Source organism: Lepidochelys kempii, chromosome 3 (assembly GCF_965140285.1).
Source record: "Lepidochelys kempii isolate rLepKem1 chromosome 3, rLepKem1.hap1, whole genome shotgun sequence".
NCBI lineage: Eukaryota > Metazoa > Chordata > Testudines > Cheloniidae > Lepidochelys > Lepidochelys kempii.
This window is the reverse complement of record NC_136382.1, coordinates 86013162-86036877: the sequence shown is the minus strand read 5'-3', so window position 1 is coordinate 86036877 and position 23716 is coordinate 86013162. Positions and strand designations below refer to the sequence as shown.

The following is a 23716-nucleotide window of genomic DNA, read 5'->3' as shown; positions in this document are numbered from 1 at the left end:
TCCCGAGGTTGAAAACACCCACAAGCAGCCTTTCAGGTACAACAGTAAGAAGGCCAAACAATGTTAATGGCTTATTTAGGACATGCACACCAGCACAAGGATTACCCCAGGAACTGTGTACAATAGAAACATCTTGGAGATAGCACTACACAGTGGGAACTGTTTGACCAAGGTCACAGCAAAAGAGCTTTCCAGCAAGTGGGGAGAAGATGTAAAAGGGGGAAAATGACATTATGGGAGGACCTCGCTCTTCTGTACAACAAAGCACCTGGAAACACCTGAGGAACAAAGACTGAGCTTGTGCTGTGCAGATCTTTCTATACAGTGCAAGACAGTATTAGTTTGGGATTATCTCCCAAAAGGGGTGTGCATGTGAGTGCTGGGTGAGTCCTCTCACACAGCGCTGACTTCAGTCTGTTTCTGCAGCTGGATTTGGCCCTACCTGTGTGTGTGTGCTGCAAGAGGCTGGAGAGCCTAATTCAGCAAAACAGGGAGAGGGAATTCAGGCTGGTGGAGCAGGAGAGGCTCAGTGAAACCCCAGTACATCAGGTGGCATCCTGAACAGGGGTGGGGAGAAGGGGGGTGTCCAACCTGTCATAGACCTATCCTCCATTAATTTACCTAAGTCTTTTTTTCTAATCCAGTTGTAGTTTTGGCCTTCACAACATCTCTTGGCAATGAGTTCCACGGTTTGACTGTGTGTTGTGTGAAGAAGTGTACTTCCTTTTGTTTGTTTTAAACCTGTTGCCTATTGATTTCATTGGGTGACTCCTGGTTCTTGTGTTATGTGAAGGGTTAAATAACACTTCCTTATTCACTTTCTTCATACTAGTCAGGATTTTGTAGATGTCTATCACATCCACCCTTAGTAGCTTCTTTTCCAAGCTGCATAGTCCCAGTCTTTTTAATCCCTTTCCTCATATAGAAGCTGTTCCATATCCTTAATAATTTTTGTTACCCTTCTCTGTACCTTTTCCATTTGTAATATATCTTTTTTGAGATGGAACGACCAGAAGTGCACACAGTTTTCAAAGTGTGGGCATACAGTGGATTTATATTACACCTGAAGAATTTGCACCAAAAAATTAAAAATTATGCGCACAATATTTTAAAATTCTGTATAATTTATTTGTCAAAATAACACTATATAATCATGCCAGTTTCAATTATTTTGGTAATTTATTTCAAAATACCTATCAATAACTATATCTATAACAATATAGACACACAAAATTCCCAAGGAGTAGAGAGTTAAAGAAACCCCTACGACCACACAGTTCCTGTTTCTCTGCCCCTCCCCCGGCACAACCTAGCCCAGGGGGCCAGACACCCTACATCCAAGAGCCCAGCCATAGGGCACCCCCTAGCCCAGACACTTGCTCCCCTTAACCCCCAAAGCCCAGCTGCAGAGCACCCTCGAGCCCAGCCATTCACACCCCTTCACTCCCAGAGCCCAGCCACACCTCCCACAGAGCAGAGACATGCACCTCTGCCTCCCCAGAGCACAGCCATCACCCCCCCGCCCCCCAGCCCAGACACTCGCACGCACCCACTACCCTCCCAGAGCTTAGGGATCCAGAGGGAGAACAGTCTGATGTTGGGTCCTGGGCTTGTGTGGAATTTCCTGCATGCCGCCTCCTTCCTTCAGGGTGTTCCAGGAACTGCAGCTGCCTGAAACCCTCCCACTCTGTCCCCCACTCCCTGGCAGTGTCTTCTAATTGTGAGGTGTGGAGCTGGGCTCTGCTGGATCCAGCGGCCCTGCAGCCTCTGTGGGGGGAAAAAGGAAATTCGGCACAAAACATTAATTTCTGCATACATTCTGTATCATGCAGTGATGCAGAATTCCCCCAGGAGTATTATATAGTGGCATTATGATATTTACTGTCATATTATCTATCCCTTTCCTAATGGCTCCTAACATTCTGTTAACTTTTTTCACTGCTGCTGCACATTGATCAGATATTTTCAGAGAACTATCCACGATGACGCCAAAATCTGTTTCTTGAGTGGTAAAGCTAATTTAGACCCCATCATTTTATATGTATAGTTGGGATTATGTTTTCCAATATGCATTACTTTGCATTTATCAACACTGAATTTCATCTGCCATTTTGTTGCCTACTTGCTCATTTTTGTGAGATCCCTTTGTAGCTCTTTACAGTCTGCTTTAGACTTAACTATCTTGAGTAATTTTGTGTCATCTGCAAACTTTGCCACCTCACTGTTTACCCCTTTTTCCAGATCATTTATGAATATGTTGAACAGCACTGGTCCCAGTACAGATCCCTAGGGGATTGCTAGAAGGAGGATCCTGGGAACTACAGGCCAGTCAGCCTCACCTCAGTCCCCAGAAAAATCATGGAGCAGGTCCTCAAAGAATCAATCCTGAAGCACTTACATGAGAGGAAAGTGATCAGGAACAGTCAGCATGGATTCACCAAGGGAAGGTCATGCCTGACTAATCTAATCGCCTTCTATGATGAGATTATTGGTTCTGTGGATGAAGGGAAAGCAGTGGATGTATTGTTTCTTGACTTTAGCAAAGCTTTTGACACGGTCTCCCACAGTATTCTTGTCAGCAAGTTAAAGAAGTATGGGCTGGATGAATGCACTATAAGGTGGGTAGAAAGCTGGCTAGATTGTCGGGCTCAACGGGTAGTGATCAATGGCTCCATGTCTAGATGGCAGCCGGTATCAAGTGGAGTGCCCCAGGGATCGGTCCTGGGGCCGGTTTTGTTCAATATCTTCATAAATGATCTGGAGGATGGTGTAGATTGCACTCTCAGCAAATTTGCAGATGATACTAAACTAGGAGGAGTGGTAGATACGGTGGCAGGTAGGGATAGGATAAAGAGGGACCTAGACAAATTGGAGGATTGGGCCAAGAGAAATCCGATGAGGTTCAACAAGGATAAGTGCAGGGTCCTGCACTTAGGACAGAAGAATCCAATGTACCGCTACAGACTGGGGACCAAATGGCTTGGCAGCAGTTCTGCAGAAAAGGACCTAGGGGTGACAGTTGTCGAGAAGCTGGATATGAGTCAACAGTGTGCCCTTGTTGCCAAGAAGGCCAATGGCATTTTGGGATGTATAAGTAGGGGCATAGCCAGCAGATCGAGGGACGTGATCGTTCCCCTCTATTTGACATTGGTGAGGCCTCATCTGGAGTACTGTGTCCAGTTTTGGGCCCCACACTACAAGAAGGATGTGGAAAAATTGGAGAGAGTCCCGCGAAGGGCAACAAAAATGATTAGGGGTCTGGAACACATGACTTATGAGGAGAGGCTGAGGGAGCTGGGATTGTTTAGTCTGCAGAAGAGAAGAATGAGGGGGGATTTGATAGCTGCTTTCAACTACCTGAGAGGTGGTTCCAAAGAGGATGGTTCTAGACTGTTCTCAGTGGTAGAAGATGACAGGACAAGGAGTAATGGTCTCAAATTGCAGTGGGGGAGGTTTAGATTGGATATTAGGAAAAACTTTTTCACTAGGAGGGTGGTGAAACACTGGAATGCGTTACCTAGGGAGATGGTAGAATCTCCTTCCTTAGAAGTTTTTAAGGTCAGGCTTGACAAAGCCGTGGCTGGGATGATTTAATTGGGGATTGGTCCTGCTTTGAGCAGGGGGTTGGACTAGATGACCTCCTGAGGTCCCTGCCAACCCTGATATTCTATGATTCTATGATTTCCCTCTCTCCATTCTGAAAACTGACCATTTATTCCTATCCTTTGTTTCCTGTTTTTTAACCAGTTACTGATTCATGAGAGGACCTTCCCTCTTAGCCCATGACAGCTTACTTTGCTTAAGAGGGTTTTGTGAGGGACCTTGTCAAACGCTTTCTGAAAATCTAAGTACCCTATGTCCACCGGATCACCCTTAACCACATGTTTATATGCCCTCTCAAAGAATTCTGATAGGTTGTTGAGGCATGATTTACCTTTACAAAAGTCACGATGACTCTTTCCCAACAAATCCCAGCAAGTACAGACCAATAGGACTAACTTCAGTACCAGCCAAATTGATTAAAACTATAGTAAAGAACAGAATTATCAGGCAAACAGATGAACACGATTTGTTGGGGAAGAGCAACATGGTTTTTGTAAAGGGAGAGTCTGTGCCTAGTAGACCACATCTCCTCCAGTGTCTGGACTGGAGCCTGAGTCTGAGTCTCACCATTCCTCTGCTGAGAGCAAGTGTATGTGAAAACCCACTGGTAAAGTGTCCCATCCCACTTCTGTCAGTTACTCTGTTAGTTCAAATGGCAGAGGTCTGTGCATTGGAGCTAAAGGTTGTGGGTTATCTATAGGGCATCATATGTTGGAATTTGGTGTTTTTTTAAACTGAGGAAATTATACACAAAAATACATTAAAAGAACATTGTTAAGCACGCAAAAGTTAGGAAATCCTAGAATTAAGGCTGCTTGTGCACTCTTTAATTACATGATCATATATTGTTTTTTTCCTCAGGATCCTTGCACCTGTCAATGAACAGGATGGAGGGTGTTCTCACCTTATGAGCAGCTATTCAATATTTTGATTTCTCCTCTCTTCTGCGTCTCAGGGAAATCTGTTCAGTAGTTTCTTGGTCTCAAATTCAGAACTGCACTCTTTCTTTCAACTGTTTAAAAATCAGTCCCTTGTACATTTCACGTTAAAACTACCATCCTGCAGAGGAAGAGGGTAGATGTCTGACTTAGTAAGGGAGAAGACAATAAATGCTGTCTTCATTATCAACTGTAAAGAAAGGGCATAGGGTGAAATTAGGTTCTGATTGTTTTGAATATGATTGAAGCATATCTCTGAGGCCAAAGTTGCTGCTTGTCTGAGAACAAACAGCCCATGAATATGGAATTTTGAAGCTACACTTCTTTAAAAGATAAAAATGTGGCTACACTTGGCTTTTTATTTTTAAACATCCATATTTATTTTCATTTCCATTTTCTCTGCAGTAGTAGCTTTTGGTCTGATGTCCATCCAATTTAAAGAAAAAGGGAGATGTCAAGGTGGTGGTATTGAGGAAACCAGAAATTCTAGGCCTAATAGTGTCCATTGTTAGCTTTCTATTTTCTGTATCATTCTTCATCTTTGTTCTTATTAGATCATTTTGTTTTAAAAGCCTTGCATTGCACTACTTACTTCACGGGCTTATTCTTCTTGTTACCTAATTGCTTAACCACATTTGCCTCTGTTACCCATTTTTCTTTTTAGACTTAGACTAATTTCAGTTTCAGTTGAATTATCTCCAACTGTTTTTTAAAAAAGATTTCCTACTCTTTTGTGCAGATTTCCTAGATGTTAGACATAATTCTGGCTCTAGTGTGCACTATAGTGGTCTGTATCAGTCTGGTCTTGTTGAATGTAATACTTGTATAAAACATTGTTGTGGAAGAAATGGTGAACTGCATTTTGATGAAATTCATAGATGCTGCTGCATTGAGAGGTAATGCTAATTGCAGTAGAACAGAGATATAATACAAAAAGAACTAGAGGGAAAATCTAGACAGAGAATGTAATGTAGTTAACTTTGGGAAAATATGAACTAATTAATCTGGGGAAAAATAACTTGAAATGCTGATAATTCAGTGGGAGGGAGAAAATTTGAAAGTCATTTTGTCAAAAGAGATCTCTTGTCAGGCTTATATGAGCTGGCTTTTCTTTGTAGTCCTATCATATTGCAATGTGAAGAACTAATTAGATACTGTGTCCTATGAGGTACCTCAATACCAGAAAGATGTTGACCAAACAGTTTTCTCACAATGGGTGGTGGAATGACAATACTATTCTGTGTTTCTGAATACTGTGTTTCATGTAGTTAAATACAGTGGAAGGAGCTCAGAAAAGAACACCAAAAACTATTAGAGGGCTGGAATGATTTAAAGAGCTAAAGAGCCATTATTGACTAATTACTATATTAATAAGTTTGATGATTGTCTGCAAAAACATTAGTTCAATAATGCAGTATGTTTGACTAAAATGTTTTGAGTTGAAGGGTGGATTTTTGTTCTGATGAGCTTCTGATTAAAAGCCATTTAATGACTTTTTTTCTATTTTATTGTATGAATGTGTTTCTTGTGGATGGGGGATTTTGGGGTAGTGCAGGCAAGCTGGGTGCAAGTTTCTCCAAACAAATCTGATAGTGTACCTAAATCCTGACCTTCAACAACCACTGGCTACTTTGTAGCAGACTGTCAGTGTAAAACTATGCAGCCTAATGGCTTTCTGATCTGTGTGTTTGTGATCTAAAGACTAGGAGGAAACCACCAAACTCATTTTTGCTTGTGTCTTAAGAATGAATTTAGATAGGTCTCCAAGGGCAAAAGGTTTATGCTGCCTAGCCTATAAATAATTGTTAAATAACCAAGACTTTAAACTTTATGTAGAAAAATACTTTATTTTTTTACAATAGAAAATGTCTATTTCATATCATTCTTTGTCCAGTGATACATTCCAACAGGGAAACACATTTTTTTGGGTATAAACAATAAAGAATAGTATATGGAAAGCTGCATGACCAAAGGAGGCTCTCATGGGAATGTAGTTCTTTATCACATCTCTGAAGAATTGTGTCACTGTATTTAAGTACAAGAACAGTAAATGTTATTACAATTAATATGCTACGATCCATTGTAGAATACTGTTCCTGTTATGACCTAATTAATTGTGTTCCTCTCAAGATTGTAGACAGTTTTACTTTTGTTTGTTTGTTTTTTGTTTTTTTCTTCTCCAACCACTCCCAGTTAAAGACTTCATAGGAGTTACATTGATTCAATAAACATCAGTGTTCTTATGGTCACGTTCATGTTTGCATTTCAAATTTTTTTCTTAAATAATAAATACTTGTTACCTCAGTATTTCCAGCTCTCTCACATTGAGATCTGTTAATTGCCACTGGCCCACTGATAGTAGAAGAAGAGAAAACACTATAATTTATATTTACTTCTTGTAATCAACTTGCTAAATTATATCAGCATCTAGACCCCTTGCTGCGTATGTTTCAAATTTTCACACAAGTTGTTTGTTGCTGTTGATCTTGTTCTTTTTGCAGTTGTTCCTTTAGTATACAATCAAACCTCAAATGCATCTCAGCAGGGATTTGTCTGATCGTTTTTTATCGCTTGTAACTTAAATGTGAGACTTGCAACTTACTGTTTCTGCTGTTTCTATAGCAACTGAACTTGCCCAAGCCAGCAATATCACTTTGTTTCATAGCTGGCATTTTGTGTTCATAGTAAGGGGAGAGTTTGAGGAAAGTACAGAGTGTATTTATTGGGGTGCAACTGGGTCAGAAGTGTTATTTCAACCACTGCAATATTGACCATTTCTATTCTTTAGTCTTCATCTGCCTACAATCTTACATGGTTTTTTATCCTCCCTTCTTGATTACTGCCACTTCGTCTGTCCTCGTCTCCTCAGTTGTCTTGTTACCATGTTCCAGCATGTCCAGTCCAGCCTCAAATGCAAGAGAGATCATCTCAAGACAAACAATTATTTTAGGGAATCAAAGTACCATACAAATCTAGAGAAAAGTCCAAGATGTTTCTACTGTGAATATGTAGGCCTCCAAAAAGCAAAGGTTTCCTAGCAGAATTGAGATGCTCTCTGAAATGGTGATGAAATTTCCTAAGTCTTACTGTTCTGAGAGACTTCAGTATCCCTATTGACAACACCTTAAGCCCAATTTTTTCTCTCTGTACTTTCCACTCTTGGTTTCTCACAGGTCGTTTCTGGATCTACACAAACAGCTGGTCATATCCTGGATCTGATTTTTTTTTTTTAAACCGGACATGGATAAAGACAGCACAGAAAATACACCCCTATCCTGTACTAACCACCACATTCTCAATGCTGATTTCAGAATCCTCCTGGCCTCCAGACAAGTAGAAGCTCATGTCCTGGTCAAAGTCCAAAACTTTCTTGTAAGTAAATCCCCACCACCATCACCAACGAAAGACCATCAGAAAAAAAGATCTAGTGAGTCACCAGAACCACTCACAAACCACAGACATTGGACACACTGGTGCTGAAGCATCTAGTTGCCCCTCACAGATGTCCAAGATTCTCTGGTGATCCGCAACAGAAAAATTGTGAAGAAAATTTGAGCATTGGAGGTAGAAGATACATGCATGTGCAGATAGGTTCTGGCACAAGGTGGTCTTGTAGCTGTTTAAACAAAGAAAAAAGAAATCCAATCTCTCCTCTACCATAACAGTCTCGTCGAAGCACACCCTGCTGTACTATTAGACTGCAGATTACCTTGTGAACTTTGAATGCCTCCACTCACTGCCAGAACCAATCGCTCTTGCTGTGGAGAATTATCAACCAGTTATTTAAGAAAAATATCCACTCACATCACTGTCAGGACACCAGATTGCACATACTGGATATTGGCATAATACAACATTTTTCCTCTCTGAATTTAATCAGTGCAGGAAATTCGAATGTGTGTTGATTTTTGTGGGGTAGGGAAGGGAGAGAAAAAGCATGTTGTGTGTGGACATGCCTATTGATTTTTGTTTTGGGTGAAGAAGGGCTGTATAAATGTTTTTTGATCAGGGAAGAGACCGAGAGAATAGGAAGATTTGTGAGACTACTGAGAGGGTTGGAATGGGGAACATGGGTAAGGGAAGCAATGATAGAGGGAGAGCATAGAAAGACTGGAAATTTGGAAGGAAGAAAAAGAGAACACAGAATATGAAAAGAAAGAGGAAGGGAATGGAGGGGAAAGAGAAGGAAAGGGAAAGATTGGTTACTAAACAATATAGCAAAATTAGATTGAGTGGCAAATAAACTGATAAAGGAAAAACACATAGTAGAAGAAAGGGAAAATAAAGTGAAGGGAAAGAAAAAAACAAATGCAAGGGACAAAAAGTAAATGTTTGCTTAAGAGAAAGTGCCTTTGCAAAATGGTATATTAAATGTCATTCAAAAAAAGATAATCTGTGCTGTGGAGGTGTGAATAGAAATTCACCAATGGCCAGCCCTGGCTGGCTATTCTGCCTCTCTCTTGTTTATTTTTAATGTTGTACAAAATTCTTAGATTCATAGATTGTAAAGGCCATAAGGGACTTTACATAGTCTACTTTGACATGTATATCACAGGCCATTAAATTTTCACCCAGTTACCCCTAAATTGAGCCCAATAACTTTGATATTTGACTAAAGCATACCTTCCAGAAAGGCATCCAGTCTAGATTTGAAAACATCAAGCGATAGAGAGTCCACTACTTCTCTTGATAGTTTGTCCGTATTGTTAAAAAATTATGCCCTAATCTAATTTGAATTTGTCTGGCTTCCACTTCTAGTCAAGTTCTTGTTATGCCATTCTCCATTAGATTAAAGAGCCATTTTAGTACCTGGTATTTTCTACTGATGAAGGTACTTATGTACTGTAATCAAGTCACCTCTCCATCTTCTTTTTAATAAACAGATTGAGCTCATAAGTCTCTCACTGTAAGGCATTTTTCTAGTCCTCTAGTTATTTTTGTGGCTCTTTTCTGTAGCCTTTCCAATTTTTCAACGTGGACCTGCAGGATGTAGTATACTGGATGCAGTCCTGACCGCATGTACAAAAATATGGTCATATTGGAAGATCATTAGGTGCCAAAGTGACCTCTCATGACCAAGTTAGTCATAGCCCAAAATACTTAATGAAAAGCCACACTAATTAGGTACTTATTAAGAAGAGTATGTGGGAAAGATGTAAATATAAAAGCTTAATTTTGAAGCAGAAAGTTGATTTTTATGACTAAGACCTCCAGAATAAGTCATACTTTTGCATGTGTATGGATAAAAGGTATAAAATCCAGCTTCCTGTGTATACAGTATTTAATCACAAAACAGCCAAGCTAGCCAGTTTTTGCCATGCAGGACATCAACAGGAATTTTGGCCTATATATTTTTTCAATGTTATTTTTCAAAAAAGCACAAATATAAAGAAAAATATAGTGAAATGAATTTGACCAATGTAATCTATGCAATACTGTTTTCAGAAATGACCTCAGTTATAAAAGATACACATTCACATTAATGCCTCCAGATCAGGCCATATTTTAGGGCATTTCCCCTACTTTTTTCACCCCTGTAAAATTTTCTCCTTTTGACAGTTCTTTCAACTAATCTGAATACACAGATGGCAAATTAGAGTTCCATTTTTGAGTATTATATGTTTTGTTACCATTAGAGAACTGGTATCCATTTCTTGCTTTTCACTGGAAGATTTAATTAAGCAGCAAATTCCAGTACACACGTTTTTGGAGAGGACCGTATCTATATATTCAGAACACATTTTTGCATATGCTTCTTCAATATTTTTGTAATCTCCGACAAGAGAGAATTGTATAACAGTATAGCTGCTAACTGGACATATCTCCAACATTTACTTCCAAAGTCAAAGGGAGTTGTGGGTGCCAAGCATCTCTGAAAATCAGGCCATTTATTTTATTTAAGTGCTTGTATAATGATTTAGGTGCCTGAATATAGGCACCTAGCTCTGAAACTTTTGGCCTAAATTTATAAATGTCATACTGTACATAAAAACACCGCATTAGGATAGATCAGGGGTCAGCAACCTGCGGCACGCGTGCTGATTTTTAGTTGCACTCTGCTGCCAACCAGGCTGCTGGTCCCACTCAGCCCGCTGCCGGCCTGAATGGACGGAACCCTGGGCAGGCAGCGGGCTGAGCGGGGCCGGTGTCCAGGCCCCCGGCTGACAGGGGCCGGTGGACGGAACCCCAGACTGGCAGCAGGCTGAGCAGCTCAACGCACTGCTGGTCTGGGGTTCCATCTGCTGCCCGCGCTGCCGGTCTGGGGTTCTGTCCGCCGGCCCCTGCCAGCCAGGATCCCCGCCGCCAGCCTGCTGCCAGCCCGGGGTTCCATCCATCCAGGCCGGCAGCGGGATGAGCGGGCCAGCGGCCGGGACCACAGACTGGCAGCGCGGGTGGCAGACAGAACCCCAGACCGGCAGCACGCTGAGCTGCTCAGCCCGCTGCCAGTCTGGGCTTCCGTTCACCTGCCCCTGCCAGCCGAGGTCCCGGCCACCAGCCCCACTCAGCCCACTGCCGGCCTGGGGTTCAGTCGGGGGGGCCCTGTAAATGTAAAATTTATTACTAGCACACGATACCTTAAATTAATGAAGACTTGGCACGCCACTTCTCAAAGGTTGCCGACCCCTGGATAGATTCATCCCTGATGTTATTGAATTTGGCCCCCTGTTGATTTTATTCACAATACCTTGTCGCTGTGTGATATCTGGTTCTGTATGCTATTGTATATTTTAGAATCATAAAACACCCACTTGGAATTCCTTAACAACTTTTAAAACTTTTTATAGAAAAAACATTCAAAAGAATGTGATCAAAACAGCAGACTAACCAGCTTAGAAATCAGCTTAGGCACACTTCTTTGCTAGTTGTTGCAGCAGAGTTCTATCTCCAGATTAATTAAATACAGGTGCAGGAATCTTTATCACAACAATGTATAGACTATTCCCAGTTTTTTTTAATTAATAGGAAAACAGCTACTAACATGGATTCCACCATAGCCTATGTGCATTATTGTGAGCTATTTAATATTTTAGTTGCTGGCTAAAATATAATTCTCTTTGAAGAAACAACCTCTTGAACAATCTTGAGATCAGTGCAGGTTGTTACATGAGCCTAGGAACTCAGCTGTTCTGTGAGTCCTGTTATACTAAAGTTCTGCTTGCTTTCTGTTGTTTTGTTCTGAGCACATCTCCTGATGCCACACAGTCAATCGTTAAGTTGCAGTTCTGCTATACAATGAGTACATAAAAACAACATTGTGGGATTCTTTTTTGCCCAACTTACTTCCAGGTGAAATCTTTGCAGTTTACAAATAAATGATTGCCAGACTTGCAAAACTCAACCCAGAATCTAAGTTGTTTTGGGTTCGTTCTAGCCCCCAGTCACCCAAAATCAGGTTTCTGAAGTAGGAATTTATGTAACAATTCTGATGGTGATAGGGGCATGTGTAGACCCCATCTCCATCTCCCACGATCTTATTAGCTATGTTATGTTAACAGATTTAAAATATAGTAAAAAATTTACTTTAGTCAGTAAGCTAAGCAGATTGGGTTCCACTGTGTATTCAGAATCCTATCTGTTGAGTATGAAGGTTCCATTTTTGACAGTGATGATTTTCAGAGGAGAATCACACGTTAGGAACTTTAATGAAAGAATGACAATGTACACCACCTGCCCCTTAATTTCTGCAGGTTGTTTTTGATCACTGCTTTGATTTTTAGTTGTGGTAGATCAATCTGATGCTTGCGGATTTTTAAATAACTGCTTATACTTACAAATTTTTCTCCAAAAAGTTAATGCACTTTCTGTACTATAGTGATCAAAATGTCCTCACAGTATCAGTGACATTTATTTTATTTTATTCCACTCAAAGCTGCTATGATTGTCAAGGTAGCAACAAAAATATATTGTGAATAGATGCCTTTGAGAACAAAATAAACACAACTTGATTAAGCAAGCATGGCTTGTACCAGTATATTAATGAGGAAAAAGGGCAAGGGAAGTTTCCAGAATGAACATCTTATTTCTTAGTGTGAAATGTGAAAAATCTCCCTAAGGGGAAGTGCATAATGTGCTTCTCTCTTCTTGTCTTTATTTCAGTCACAAGATCAAAATCAACATTTAGCTAAGCACTGTCGGTCAGGTATCTTTGCAGTTGTGATGCTTTAAGCATCACATATTTAAGGGATTAATTGTACCTTGCTTAATATTTAATGTGATATACTTTTCTAGTGGCTGTCTTTCTCTTCTAAGCCATTCCGGTGGTCTTCCAGTATATCATTTTGGCACACATTATCTTTTGTTTTTTATGTTCTCAAGGCAATGTGATGTATGGCCCACACTGTTGAAGTGGAGCCCTTTATTATATTGTCAAAAATTACACTTTACCTGGCACTACTGACATTGTACTGACTAGCTGGAAACAGAATATACTAATGCTTTATGCAATGATTCAGCAGTTTAATTATGTCATGGTGCCTGAAATTGGGCCTGCTCTTCCCTAGAAACACAATATCAGCTTGTACAGTAACTCCTCACTTAACGTCCTCCTAGTTAACGTTGTTTTGTTGTTACGTCGCAGATCTATTAGAGAACATGCTTGTTTAAACTTGTGCAATGCTCCCTTATAACGTTGTTTGGCAGCTGCCTGCTTTGTCCACTGCTTGCAGAAAGAGCAGCCCATTGGAGCTAGCTGTCGGGGGTTTGGAACCAGGGTGGGCCGGCAGCCCCCCATCAGCTCCTCTAAGTTTCCTGTGTGGCAGCCACCCAGCAGGGTACCAAGCGCCGGGCAGTTCAGGTGTCCCTCCCCACACTGCCATGTGCTGCTCCTGCCCTCTGCCTTTGAGCTGCTCCCGGGAGCCTCCTGCTTGCTGTGCAGGGGGTGGGGGAGAAGAGGGGTGCTGATGTCAGGGTGTTCCCCTCCCCCCACTCCTGTACCCCACCTCCACAGAGCAGGCGGGGGATACCATAGGGCTCAGGACTGAGGGAGCTTGCTGGTAGCAGCTTCTGTCTCAACTTGCTGATATACTTAAAAAGGCAGTGTACTTAGAGTGAGGTCAGCGTACTTAAAGGGGCAATACACATTTCTCTCTCACACACACGCTTGCACACACACACACACATCATGTGTGTATGTTTGTCTCTCTCTCTCTCTTGCGCGTGCACATACACATACGTTGTGTGTCTCTGTCTCACACACATGCACCCCCTGGCACTTTGGAAAGTGGAGGGAGTGGTGCGCTCCAGTGAGATAGCATGGATTCATCACCACATTCAGTTTCCGCAGGGAATGTTTGCAGCCACTGCCATGCGTCTGTTGTGTCTCTTCCCTCCATTCATGCTGTCTTGTAGAGTAAGGCTACATTAACAACAATGTGTTAACCCCTAAGGGCTCAGCCGAGTGCTAGTTCATCATTTAGCAGCATGGCATTCCCTGGGAAATAGCCCACCCTCTGACTCCACCACCTCAACCAAGCTTCACAATCATCATTGCTATGTACAGTATTAAATTGTTTTTTTAAAACTTATACTGTGTATATAATGTCTTTTGACTTGTGAAAAAAATTTCCCTGGAACTTAATCCCCCCCATTGACATTAGTTCCTATGGGGAAATTGGATTCCCTTAACATTGTTTCGCTTAAAGCATTTTTCAGGAACATAACTACAACATTAAGTGAGGAGTTACTGTAGTAGTGGCAGTAGCAAGATGGGCACATGTGAACAGCTGCTTATGATTTCATTGGATGTCTGCTCTGAAAAATGAGCAGCCTTAACTTAAGTGGACAGCAATCATCCATCATCCTCAACTGTTCTTGGCAAGTGTCCTTATTTGAATATTTACTTACTGTAGATAACATGTGAATATTATTTGTTATTTAACATTTATATTGTTGTAATGTAGAGGTTTAATCCAGATCAGGGCTACACTAGACAGTCCCTGTTCAAAGTTGCTTACATTTTACACAACTTTTTGAGTATGCCTATGTAATGACTACTACATTCATATGTCCACTGTGTTGGTGACAGACACCTCATAGACACCAACTTCTGATGTGCTTTTAACTTGGACAATGTCTGCTATAGCCAATTTGATATTTACAGCAAAAGTTTGCCCACTTTCCCTTAAATGTCCATTTAATTATAGTTAAAAGTTCATCTGTGTGTGCAAAGTGAGAGCAAGCATCATCTTTTTCATTTTGCCTAGATTTGCTGAAGAGACTGTGGTCTATATTTTTTGCAATAACCGTGTGCTAAAATTGATACTGTCCTTGCCAAATGCATTCTCTGTTAAGAGACTTTGAGAAAATCTTCTTTTAACTTCAGGGATATGGTGTTAGGAATTGATAAACTGATTGAGATTATGGCATGAGTTTTGTTCACTGTCTCTTCTAATTCTTGGAGAAAGTCGAACTTGATGTGACCTGTTGAGTTGCCAGCAGTTTTGAACTGTATATTTAAACCTACTTCATGATAATGTTTGAATGAAAGTATCTAAAGTTATGCTTTGAAGGTTGCTGTTGTGTATCCCTCTATTTAAATAATTTCACATTTAAAATCTCATTCATTTTTTTTGTAGCTGTTAATACAATAGTAGAAAATCTTCCAAAATATGTGTATTCATGTTTAGGGAAGGCTAAGCCCTGCTTATTGTTGAATTGTACAACAATTGTTGTAATGTAATATGCACATTTTATATAGCTAATGTTTGGAATGGACAATTTGTTTGCTTTGAACACTTGCAGATTGCAAGAGATGCTTGTAAAGACTTTGTATTATCAGCCAAGGCTTAATCTGCACTAGAAAAGGTTTGTCTGTAAAGCTATGCTGTAGACACTCTGGCAAAAGATTGCTTTTGTTGGTATAGCTTATACCAGTTCCCCTAACAAAATTAGCTATACTGGCAAAAACACATTTTGCTGGGATAACTGTTTCCACATGAGGGCTTTTGTTGGTATAAAAATGACAGTTAATAAAAATCACATTCATGATCAACAAAAAAAATTGTGTGGACCTGGCCCAAGACAAGGACTTCATGGGCTACCATTCAAGAAATCTAAATGTTCTTGACAGTGTTCTTGGGTTCCTGCTTGTGCCTCACTGTAGAAATTGCTGACATTTTAATTATTTATAAGTGTTTTTAAAGGTAAAATTAAAGTAATTAATAATTAAAAGCAGATGAAGAGGTTTTGTGCAAAGGACAATATTAACTAATATTGCAGTGTATTTCTAGTGAGAACTCTCAGGGATCTGTTCTTGGTCCTATGCTATTTAATATTTTTAGTGATGACCGGGAAGAAAACACAAAATCATCACTGATAAGGTTTGCAGATGGCACAGAGATTGGGGGAGTGGAATATTATGAAGAGGACAGGTAACTGTCATAGAGTGATTTGGATGACTTGATAAACTAGGCTCAAGCAAACAGTAGGTGTTTCTTTACAGCCAAATGTAAAGTCATATATCTGGGAACAAAGAATGTAGGCCATACTTGCAGAATGGTGGACTGTATGCAATTGCACTGACTGCCATAGAACTCCCTGGCATAAGGTTGTGGTGTTGCAGGGGTTCTTGTCTCTGCCATCCCCCTCTCTCACCCTCCCCAGTAACCACTTCCTTGGTCCCATAAGAGCCTGTCTGTCTGGGTTCTCTACGGCCTGGCCCTCTGGCCAGGTTACTTAACTGGACACCATTACATTAGGCTTGAATAAAGACTGGGAGTGGATGTGTCATTACACAAAGTAAAACTATTTCCCCATGTTTATTTCCCCCCCTACTGTTCCTCACACGTTCTTGTCAACTGCTGGAAGTGGCCCACCTTGATTATCACTACAAAAGGTGGTGGTTTGTTGTTTGGGTTTTTTTTTCTCTCCTGCTGGTAATAGCTCTCTTTACCTGATCACTCTCGTTACAGTGTGTATGGCAGCACTCATTGTTTCATGTCTTCTGTGTATATAAAATCTTCCCACTGCATGCAGCCGATGAAGTGAGCTGTAGCTCACGAAAGCTTATGCTCAAATAAATGTGTTAGTCTCTAAGGTGCCACAAGTACTCCTTTTCTTTTTGCATCCCTTTCTAGTGTAAGAAAGATTCACCTGTAAGTTCAAATAAAAATACATACTCATAACTCTTCTGCCCCCTTGTGCTACTCTGAAGTTCTCTGCCTTTCGCCTGCAACCCCTAGGTCCTGCAGAGCTTCTTCCTATATTGTTTCTTTCCAGCAAGTCTCCCCTACTATAAGCTGCTCCCTATGGATATCTTCTAGTCTGTCTTTACTAGGCCCTTTCCAGAAAGCAGGAACTCCCCTTTTCTCCTCTCTCCTGGGTCTCCCCCCCACCCAGACTGTGTTCACAGGTCGGTGATCCCCTCTCACTGATCCCCTGCAGACTTTTAAGTCTCCAGACAGCTATCCCCTAGCTGAGTGTGATGGTCACAGGCAAGGCTGTGCCTGGCTTGCCTTAAAAGGCTAGACAGCCTGTGACAGGGACTCTATCCTGGGAAACAGTGACTGAAAAATTCTTACGTGTCATAGTTGCTAATCAACTGAATATGTGCTTCTGGTGTGACACTGGCTAAAAGGGCTAATGTGATTGTAGGATGCATAAACGGGGGACTGGTGAGTAGAACCTGGGAGGTTATATTGCCTCTGTATTCTGCACTGATGCAATTACTACTAGAATATTGTGTCCAATTTTGGTGAGCAGAATTCAAGAAGGATGTTGAAAAATTGGAGAGGGTTCAGAGAAGAGCCACGAGAATGATAAAAGGATTGGAAAACCTGCATTAATAGTGAAAGATCTAAGATGTTCCATCTGTGTAGCTTATCAAAGAGAAGGTTAAGGAATGATTTAATCACAGTCCATAAGTGTCTACAGGAAGAGTAGAAATTTGATAATAAGGAGATCTTAAGTCTAGCAGAAAAACATATAACATGATCCAGTGACTGAAAGCTGAAGTTAGACAAATTCAGACTAGAAATAAGGTGCCAATTTTTAATAGTGAGGGTAATTAACCATTTGAGCAATTTACCCAGGGTTTTGATTGTCTTCCTCATAAGGTGTCAGTCAGTTGAATATTCTGCTTTTTATTTTTCAGAAACCAGCAAACATTCTGGTAATGGGAGAAGGTCCTGAAAGAGGAAGAGTGAAAATAGGTAAACCTTTCAATAACATATTCATTAGATATTCAATGAGTAATGAACTTTCTACGCAATGTGGTAGTTTAGAATAACATAACATTCTAAAATTCACTGTATTCTTAATAACAAGATTTTGTTCACAACTCCTAATTAAACTGAATATTGGCCAAAAAGTATGTTTGAAGTTAAGAATTTAGCAAGGATTAGACATTTATATAGAAAATGAGGACATCTACACTTACACTAGATTGGATAAAAGTATAGTTGAGGGCATGCTTAAGGGCATAAACCAAGTACTAACTATCAACAGTTAGGTAGAAATTTTCCTTGTGGCTGTGTTTATCAGTAATTGCCCAACACAGGCTTCTTGCAACTTCTACCTACCATTCTGGTACTGGTGACTTTTGGAGACAGGTTACTGGACTAGAAAGGTAACTGGATAATTGGTCTGATATGGTATGGCAATTCTTATGTTCTTAATTACTGGTTTTAAAAAACTGTTCACATTTTGGTTAATGCAATTACTGGAAATCCATTTTTGGTAAACGAAAAAAGTTCAATATTTAAGAATTGTGGCGCAACAGTGGAATTATTTTAACTAAGAATTAATATGGTATTTAACAATGCTACATTTCCTCAGACATCGTTAGCATATAAAATTTAAAGAGATGGTGCTCTTTTCATTTGAAGATTTCCCTATACAACAAAAAACTATTAGGCATCAAAGTGGAAACACAAAATCACTGTGGAAGCTATTAGTCACGTATCTAATTATACTATGCAGGTACTAGGCAATAATAAAGAGGATATAAAATTTGTTTTTAATGTAGCAAATGTATGCTATTTTTAGGTATTGGGTGGGAATGTTCAAATCAGTTAGGATAAAATAGTAACCCACCTGAACTTTTTCCCATTCCTTGACTCAACCTGAACTTTTTTGAAAATGTTTGACTAAGTTTTGTGTGTATATGCTTCTACAGTTCTTTGTATTGGTCACTCCTAGAAAGCGGAGAGCTGAACTGTTGTGAAAGAACCCATTTACTTGAGATTTTGTATGCAAAATTATATTAAAAACAGTTCAGATGAGGTTTGGGGTTGCATCCACTCTTTCAAGTGTTTATTCATACTTGACTGTCTGCTCTTTCCAATGTTCCTCCTCATTACTACAAAGCCAGTCCTATATAAAATAAATTTCTATCTCTATATTATCTTAGCATTCTTGATTTATACAACTTGATAACATTTGAAATTTATTGCCATCAGAGTGTGTATTAACAGGCATTCATTGGTGGATTCAGCAGAGAGGCCAGGATTTAGTGCCTGATCCTGCAAATATCTTAGGGCTTGTCTATACAAGATGTTCCTGTGCAGCAAGCCAGGGTGTGAATTTACAGCACACTAGCTTGCTGTGCAGTAATGTCCCATGTGGACATTGCTACAGCACACTGAAAGTCCTGTAGTATGCTTTGGCTTACTATGCTTTAAAAGTAGTAGTAGCCAAAGAGCACTCTGAGACTTTTAGCACACTGTGGCAGTGTCCATATGGGACATCGCTGCACAGCAAGTCAGGGTGTAAATCTACAGCACATTAGCTTGCTGTGCAGTAATGGTAGTTGAGGGAACTCTGTAATGTGCAAACGGAACTACTTTCTTACCCCTAGAGGTAATCCTTCCAAGTCAGGGTTGGGGTACATTAGAAGGATAGTACAGGGAAACAAGGGCACTGCCATTGTTTTCTCTCATTTTGTGGATACATTGGCATCAGTCACCAGGGCTACCCTGGCACTCCTGGCTCTGCTGCTGCTCTGCAGCAGTGAGCGAATGCCTTGGGGACATCTCATGGCAGCTGGCTCCACAGGCAAGTGCTGGCTTCAGGGGCTGTCGCTGGCTGGCATTGGGCTCCTTCGGGGGGAAAAGACAAGAGCGTGTCGAGGTGCAGTTTGGAGCTATGCCGCCTGCCCTATCTGGGGAGCGCCTGGCCATGCAGAGGCGGCCCAGCTTGGGGAGTAGGGTAGAGAAGGCTTCCGGGGAGCTAGCCAGCACCCTGGTGCCCACAGCACAGAGAGCCAGGGCCCAAGCTGGGCAGGCCGCTCCCACCAGCTTCTGATCTGCCAGCTTCTGGCCGGAGGCAAGCCCCATAGTTTGAAAACCTCTGTGCTAAATGGAAGGCTGAAATCTGGGGGGGCACATGGCCCCTGAATGCCCCCACTGCCCCAGCGGCTTTGCACCCTGGGTGGTTGCCCGGCTCGCCCCGCCCTGATTATTGCCATGATATAATTGTTTTACTGTACTACAGTTCCACGAGGAAGCCACCTTTTAAATGTTACATAACGGTATCACTTAATTGAAGTCAACGGAGTTGGGCCCAGTATAATTTGAAGTAATTCAGTCAGATACTTAGTAACTATGATTTATAGTGTTCAATCATATTAGGTTACATTGTGTTCTAATAAACATCTTGCTTATCATGCTTATAAATATTGCTTGTCATTGTGTGACTTATGTATAGTCAAACAAATATTTTAATATTTATTTTTCAGCTGACATGGGTTTTGCAAGATTGTTCAATTCACCTCTGAAACCTTTAGCAGATTTGGATCCAGTTGTGGTGACGTTCTGGTATAGAGCTCCAGAACTGTTACTTGGTGCCAGACATTACACAAAAGCAATTGGTAAGTTACTGTATAGGGAAGTGAAGTTGTTTATAGTTTCAGGATAACTGTATGTGTATTCCTTCTGTGGTGCATTCCAGAAGTGCTCAGTCAGGTCTCCAGCTGTCACCTATCTCTGGGTGGCAATTATTGTCCCACTCCCCTCTGACTAGAATTAAAGACTGCACAGTCCCCTGCTACAGACTGTGATATCCCCAGCAAGCCAGTCTGCCTAACAGCAGTGCCTGTGCTTAGCTTAGGACAATAACTGTGTTTTTACCAGTGACAATACAGCTCTTCCAGGGTAAGCACATTTATATGTAGGGCAAAAGCATTACAGAAAAAACATTAAAAACAATAAATGAACGTACACACTTACTAAATGTACCAGAAATCACCTATTTTCCACATGGGGAGTCTAATAGGCCAGTGTTCCTTCCAAGCCTTCAGCAAGGGGTGGGGCCTTTGCTTGGACAGAAGGTTCTGTCCATTTGCTGAATCAAAAGGAAGACCACCAGTTAGTTTCAACTCATCCTTTTGTACCAAAAGCCTCTCTCTTTGTCTCTGGAAAACACAGAGGGTGGAACTTTTCTGGAGTTGTTTACAGTCCCAGGGATAATCAGCCCCCCAGTGTCTTTAGCTCCTGGAGGAGCTGTGATAACCCCCTCCCCCCATCATGGAGTAGAACACAGTTATACATAAACATTCAGAAATTTTGTACATTGGTCCCTGTACGTGGGGTTGCAATATCTGTCAGTTTACCTTTAAGCTTCCTAAACAAGTAAGTAAACTGGAAGGCATAACAAAGTGCTGCAGAGCATGTTGAACAAAGAAGCTTTGTTTCAGGCAGAGGAATTCTTTGAGTGGCCTCCACACATTCCCACTCAAGGGTGTGCAGATGGTGCAACTCCGATAGTGGAATATTTCATAGCAGTGCCTGTTGGAGCATGCTTGTGCCCCCTGCTGTCCCTCTCCTCACGGGTCCTGAATATTCTGAGGGCCAGGTTATAAAACCGGTGTGGTGCTCCAGCTGCCTCAGTTCCTTCCCACTGCAGCAGCAGACAGACCAGGAGCCTCTCCAGGCTGCTCTGTCCCAGAGTCAACCTCTTTGAAGACTCAGTACATTAGATTTCTGAGTTAGTTAGGATTAGTGTTAGAAATTTAGCTTATTTTCCTTATAAAATTATTTCCATTATTAGTTTTTATTACTTGCCACACCTTGATGTGGGCTTATGGATCCTATGATGAATCTGAAGGGGAAGAGGCCAGTATTTAAGTGGTGAACCTTTTGTCCCTGCTTTGGACGACCACATGAGATGTCTAGCTTGTTTGAAGGAAGGACATTCTTCTTCACTGTGTGCAAACTACAGCACTTTCACCACAAGAGCTGGCAAGAAGCATCAGAACCACCTCCAAGCCTTACTACTTCAGGAGGCAATTCCAGCGAAACCCTCTGGTTTCTTAAACACTGGTTTTGTGAGTACTGAGAGGCTGGAACAGTACCTTAGCCCTCAAGGAATAAAAAGTCCAAGATGCTGGCAAAGGTACTGTCTTCCACTTCTGGAGTGAAAGCAAAATCTTAGGTACTGACGGATCCTAAGCCATTGGATCATAAGCCTAGAAATAGCAGAACCCTACAGGTGTCAGCCTGTGTTAGCATAGCCAGTCCTAAAAGAATGCCCCTTTGAATCCAGTGTCTCCACTTCTGGATAAGAGTGTGGCACGAGATACAGTTCCTGTTAGCAGAGCCAAGCACGGTTCTCGGTCTCTCTTGGTTCCCTCAAGGTCAGTTCCAAAAATACCTTGTGAACTGAGGCCAGAGGTTAAGGCCATGACATAGAGCAAATCCCTAAAGAACAGTCATATCCTAGGGTACAAGCATATCGGTTTTGAATGTTAGCTCCAACTCCTAGGTGCTGTCAGCATCTACTGTAACATTAGTTGCCGAAGGTACATTGTTCAGATCTACACTTAGAATCAACTGAGAAAGTTTCATGTGTCCCTTCGTCCAGGGGTCAGAGTGATAAGGGGAGTATAAGAAAAGTTTCAGGGCCACTTCCTTCTCCCTCTTCCCCAAAGGGGAAATGATCACCAACACTTTTTACTCCCTCCCCGTAGACCTCACCAGGGAAGATTGTTTCTCCCTTTTCAGTTTTAAGAATGCCAAGGCCACTAATTTCCATTCTACTTATTGCCTCGGATCCAAGATTGGATACCCAATCTGACACCGAATCAGATTGTGACAAATAGGTTAATTTCTTCTTTGAGTGGTGGTTCCTATGTGTATTCCATGCGAGGTGTGCACAAGTTCTATTCACCTGAGACCAGAAGATTTTCATTAACAGTGTTCATTGGTCCGTGCTTACACCCTTCTCCTTGTGTTCTGAACTGAGGGCATAAGGGGTGGAGTAAACCAACCGCATCTCTAATTCCTTCTCTACTGCTTGTTGTAAGACAGAACTTCTCCAGTGTCCGTAGCTTCAGCTAGCACTCTTAGTTTTATTAGTTATAAATAGTTTCTTTTTTTCTGCCAAAGTTTTAGTGTTAGTTTTGGAGAACTTTTGAAGGTTTGAGGGTCCTCCTGCCACCCTCCCAACCCTAGCATGCCTAGGGTGCCTAGCGTGCCCAAGGACCCAGGCTTCAAGAACTGCATGGTCTTCCTCTGGGACTTCCTGGTTAGTGACAGCTACAACACTTGTTTGTATTGCCTCAGGGAAGCTCATACCTCACCCAGCTGTAACGTCTGCCAGACTTTCCCTCACTGAACTCGTCAGTCCCATGAGTTCAGACCCCAAACATTCCTGATGATTGCTCAATGAGACCAGAGTCCGACCCCAGCCCATCAGACTCTCTGTGCATTGGGCAAATGCAACAGGAAGTGCCCTTTCAAGTACAGTTGTCTCCAGCTCTGGGACCACTGCCAGCAGAGTTAAGGACTCTAGAAGAAAATAGGGGAGACATGAAGAGGGTAAGAGTAAACACTCTCACAAGGACAATGTGAAAAATCCCTTTCTAAGTCCTCTTCTAAGAAAAGGATTTCTTTCACAATTCACTCTGTCAGGTGAGACTCTGCACCGCAGTGCAGGTTTGTCAGAAGCTCGAAGAGAACACGATACTTGGTCCTTGGCATTGTCCGTCAAGAGTGCTCTGAGACCACTGTCCACTAAAAAAGTGGCATAAAGACCATCCTCTTCAGGGACGCTTCTCACAAGAGGCTGCTCAGGTGGTAGTATAGATAGGAACCATACACCTGGAAGTACTCTAGTTACTATACAAGATTAGTAGCCATTCTTTACAATCCCAGCTCCCAACATGTGAAAAGAAAGGGTATCAGAGCCAACACTACACAGATGTTCCTCAGTTCATATAGCTACAGACCATACCTTTACCC

At 41.5% G+C, this 23716-nt stretch overlaps 1 protein-coding gene across 1 annotated transcript in view; it reads left to right on the top strand.

Moving 5' to 3' along the window:
* The window catches only part of CDK19 (cyclin dependent kinase 19), a 221192-nt gene that overhangs the window by 155168 nt on the left and 42308 nt on the right, over positions 1 to 23716 (top strand). Inside the window, 2 exon segments of the mRNA XM_073337045.2 lie at positions 17632 to 17689; positions 20215 to 20346. Of these exon segments, the coding sequence (XP_073193146.2) occupies positions 17632 to 17689; positions 20215 to 20346 (190 nt within the window).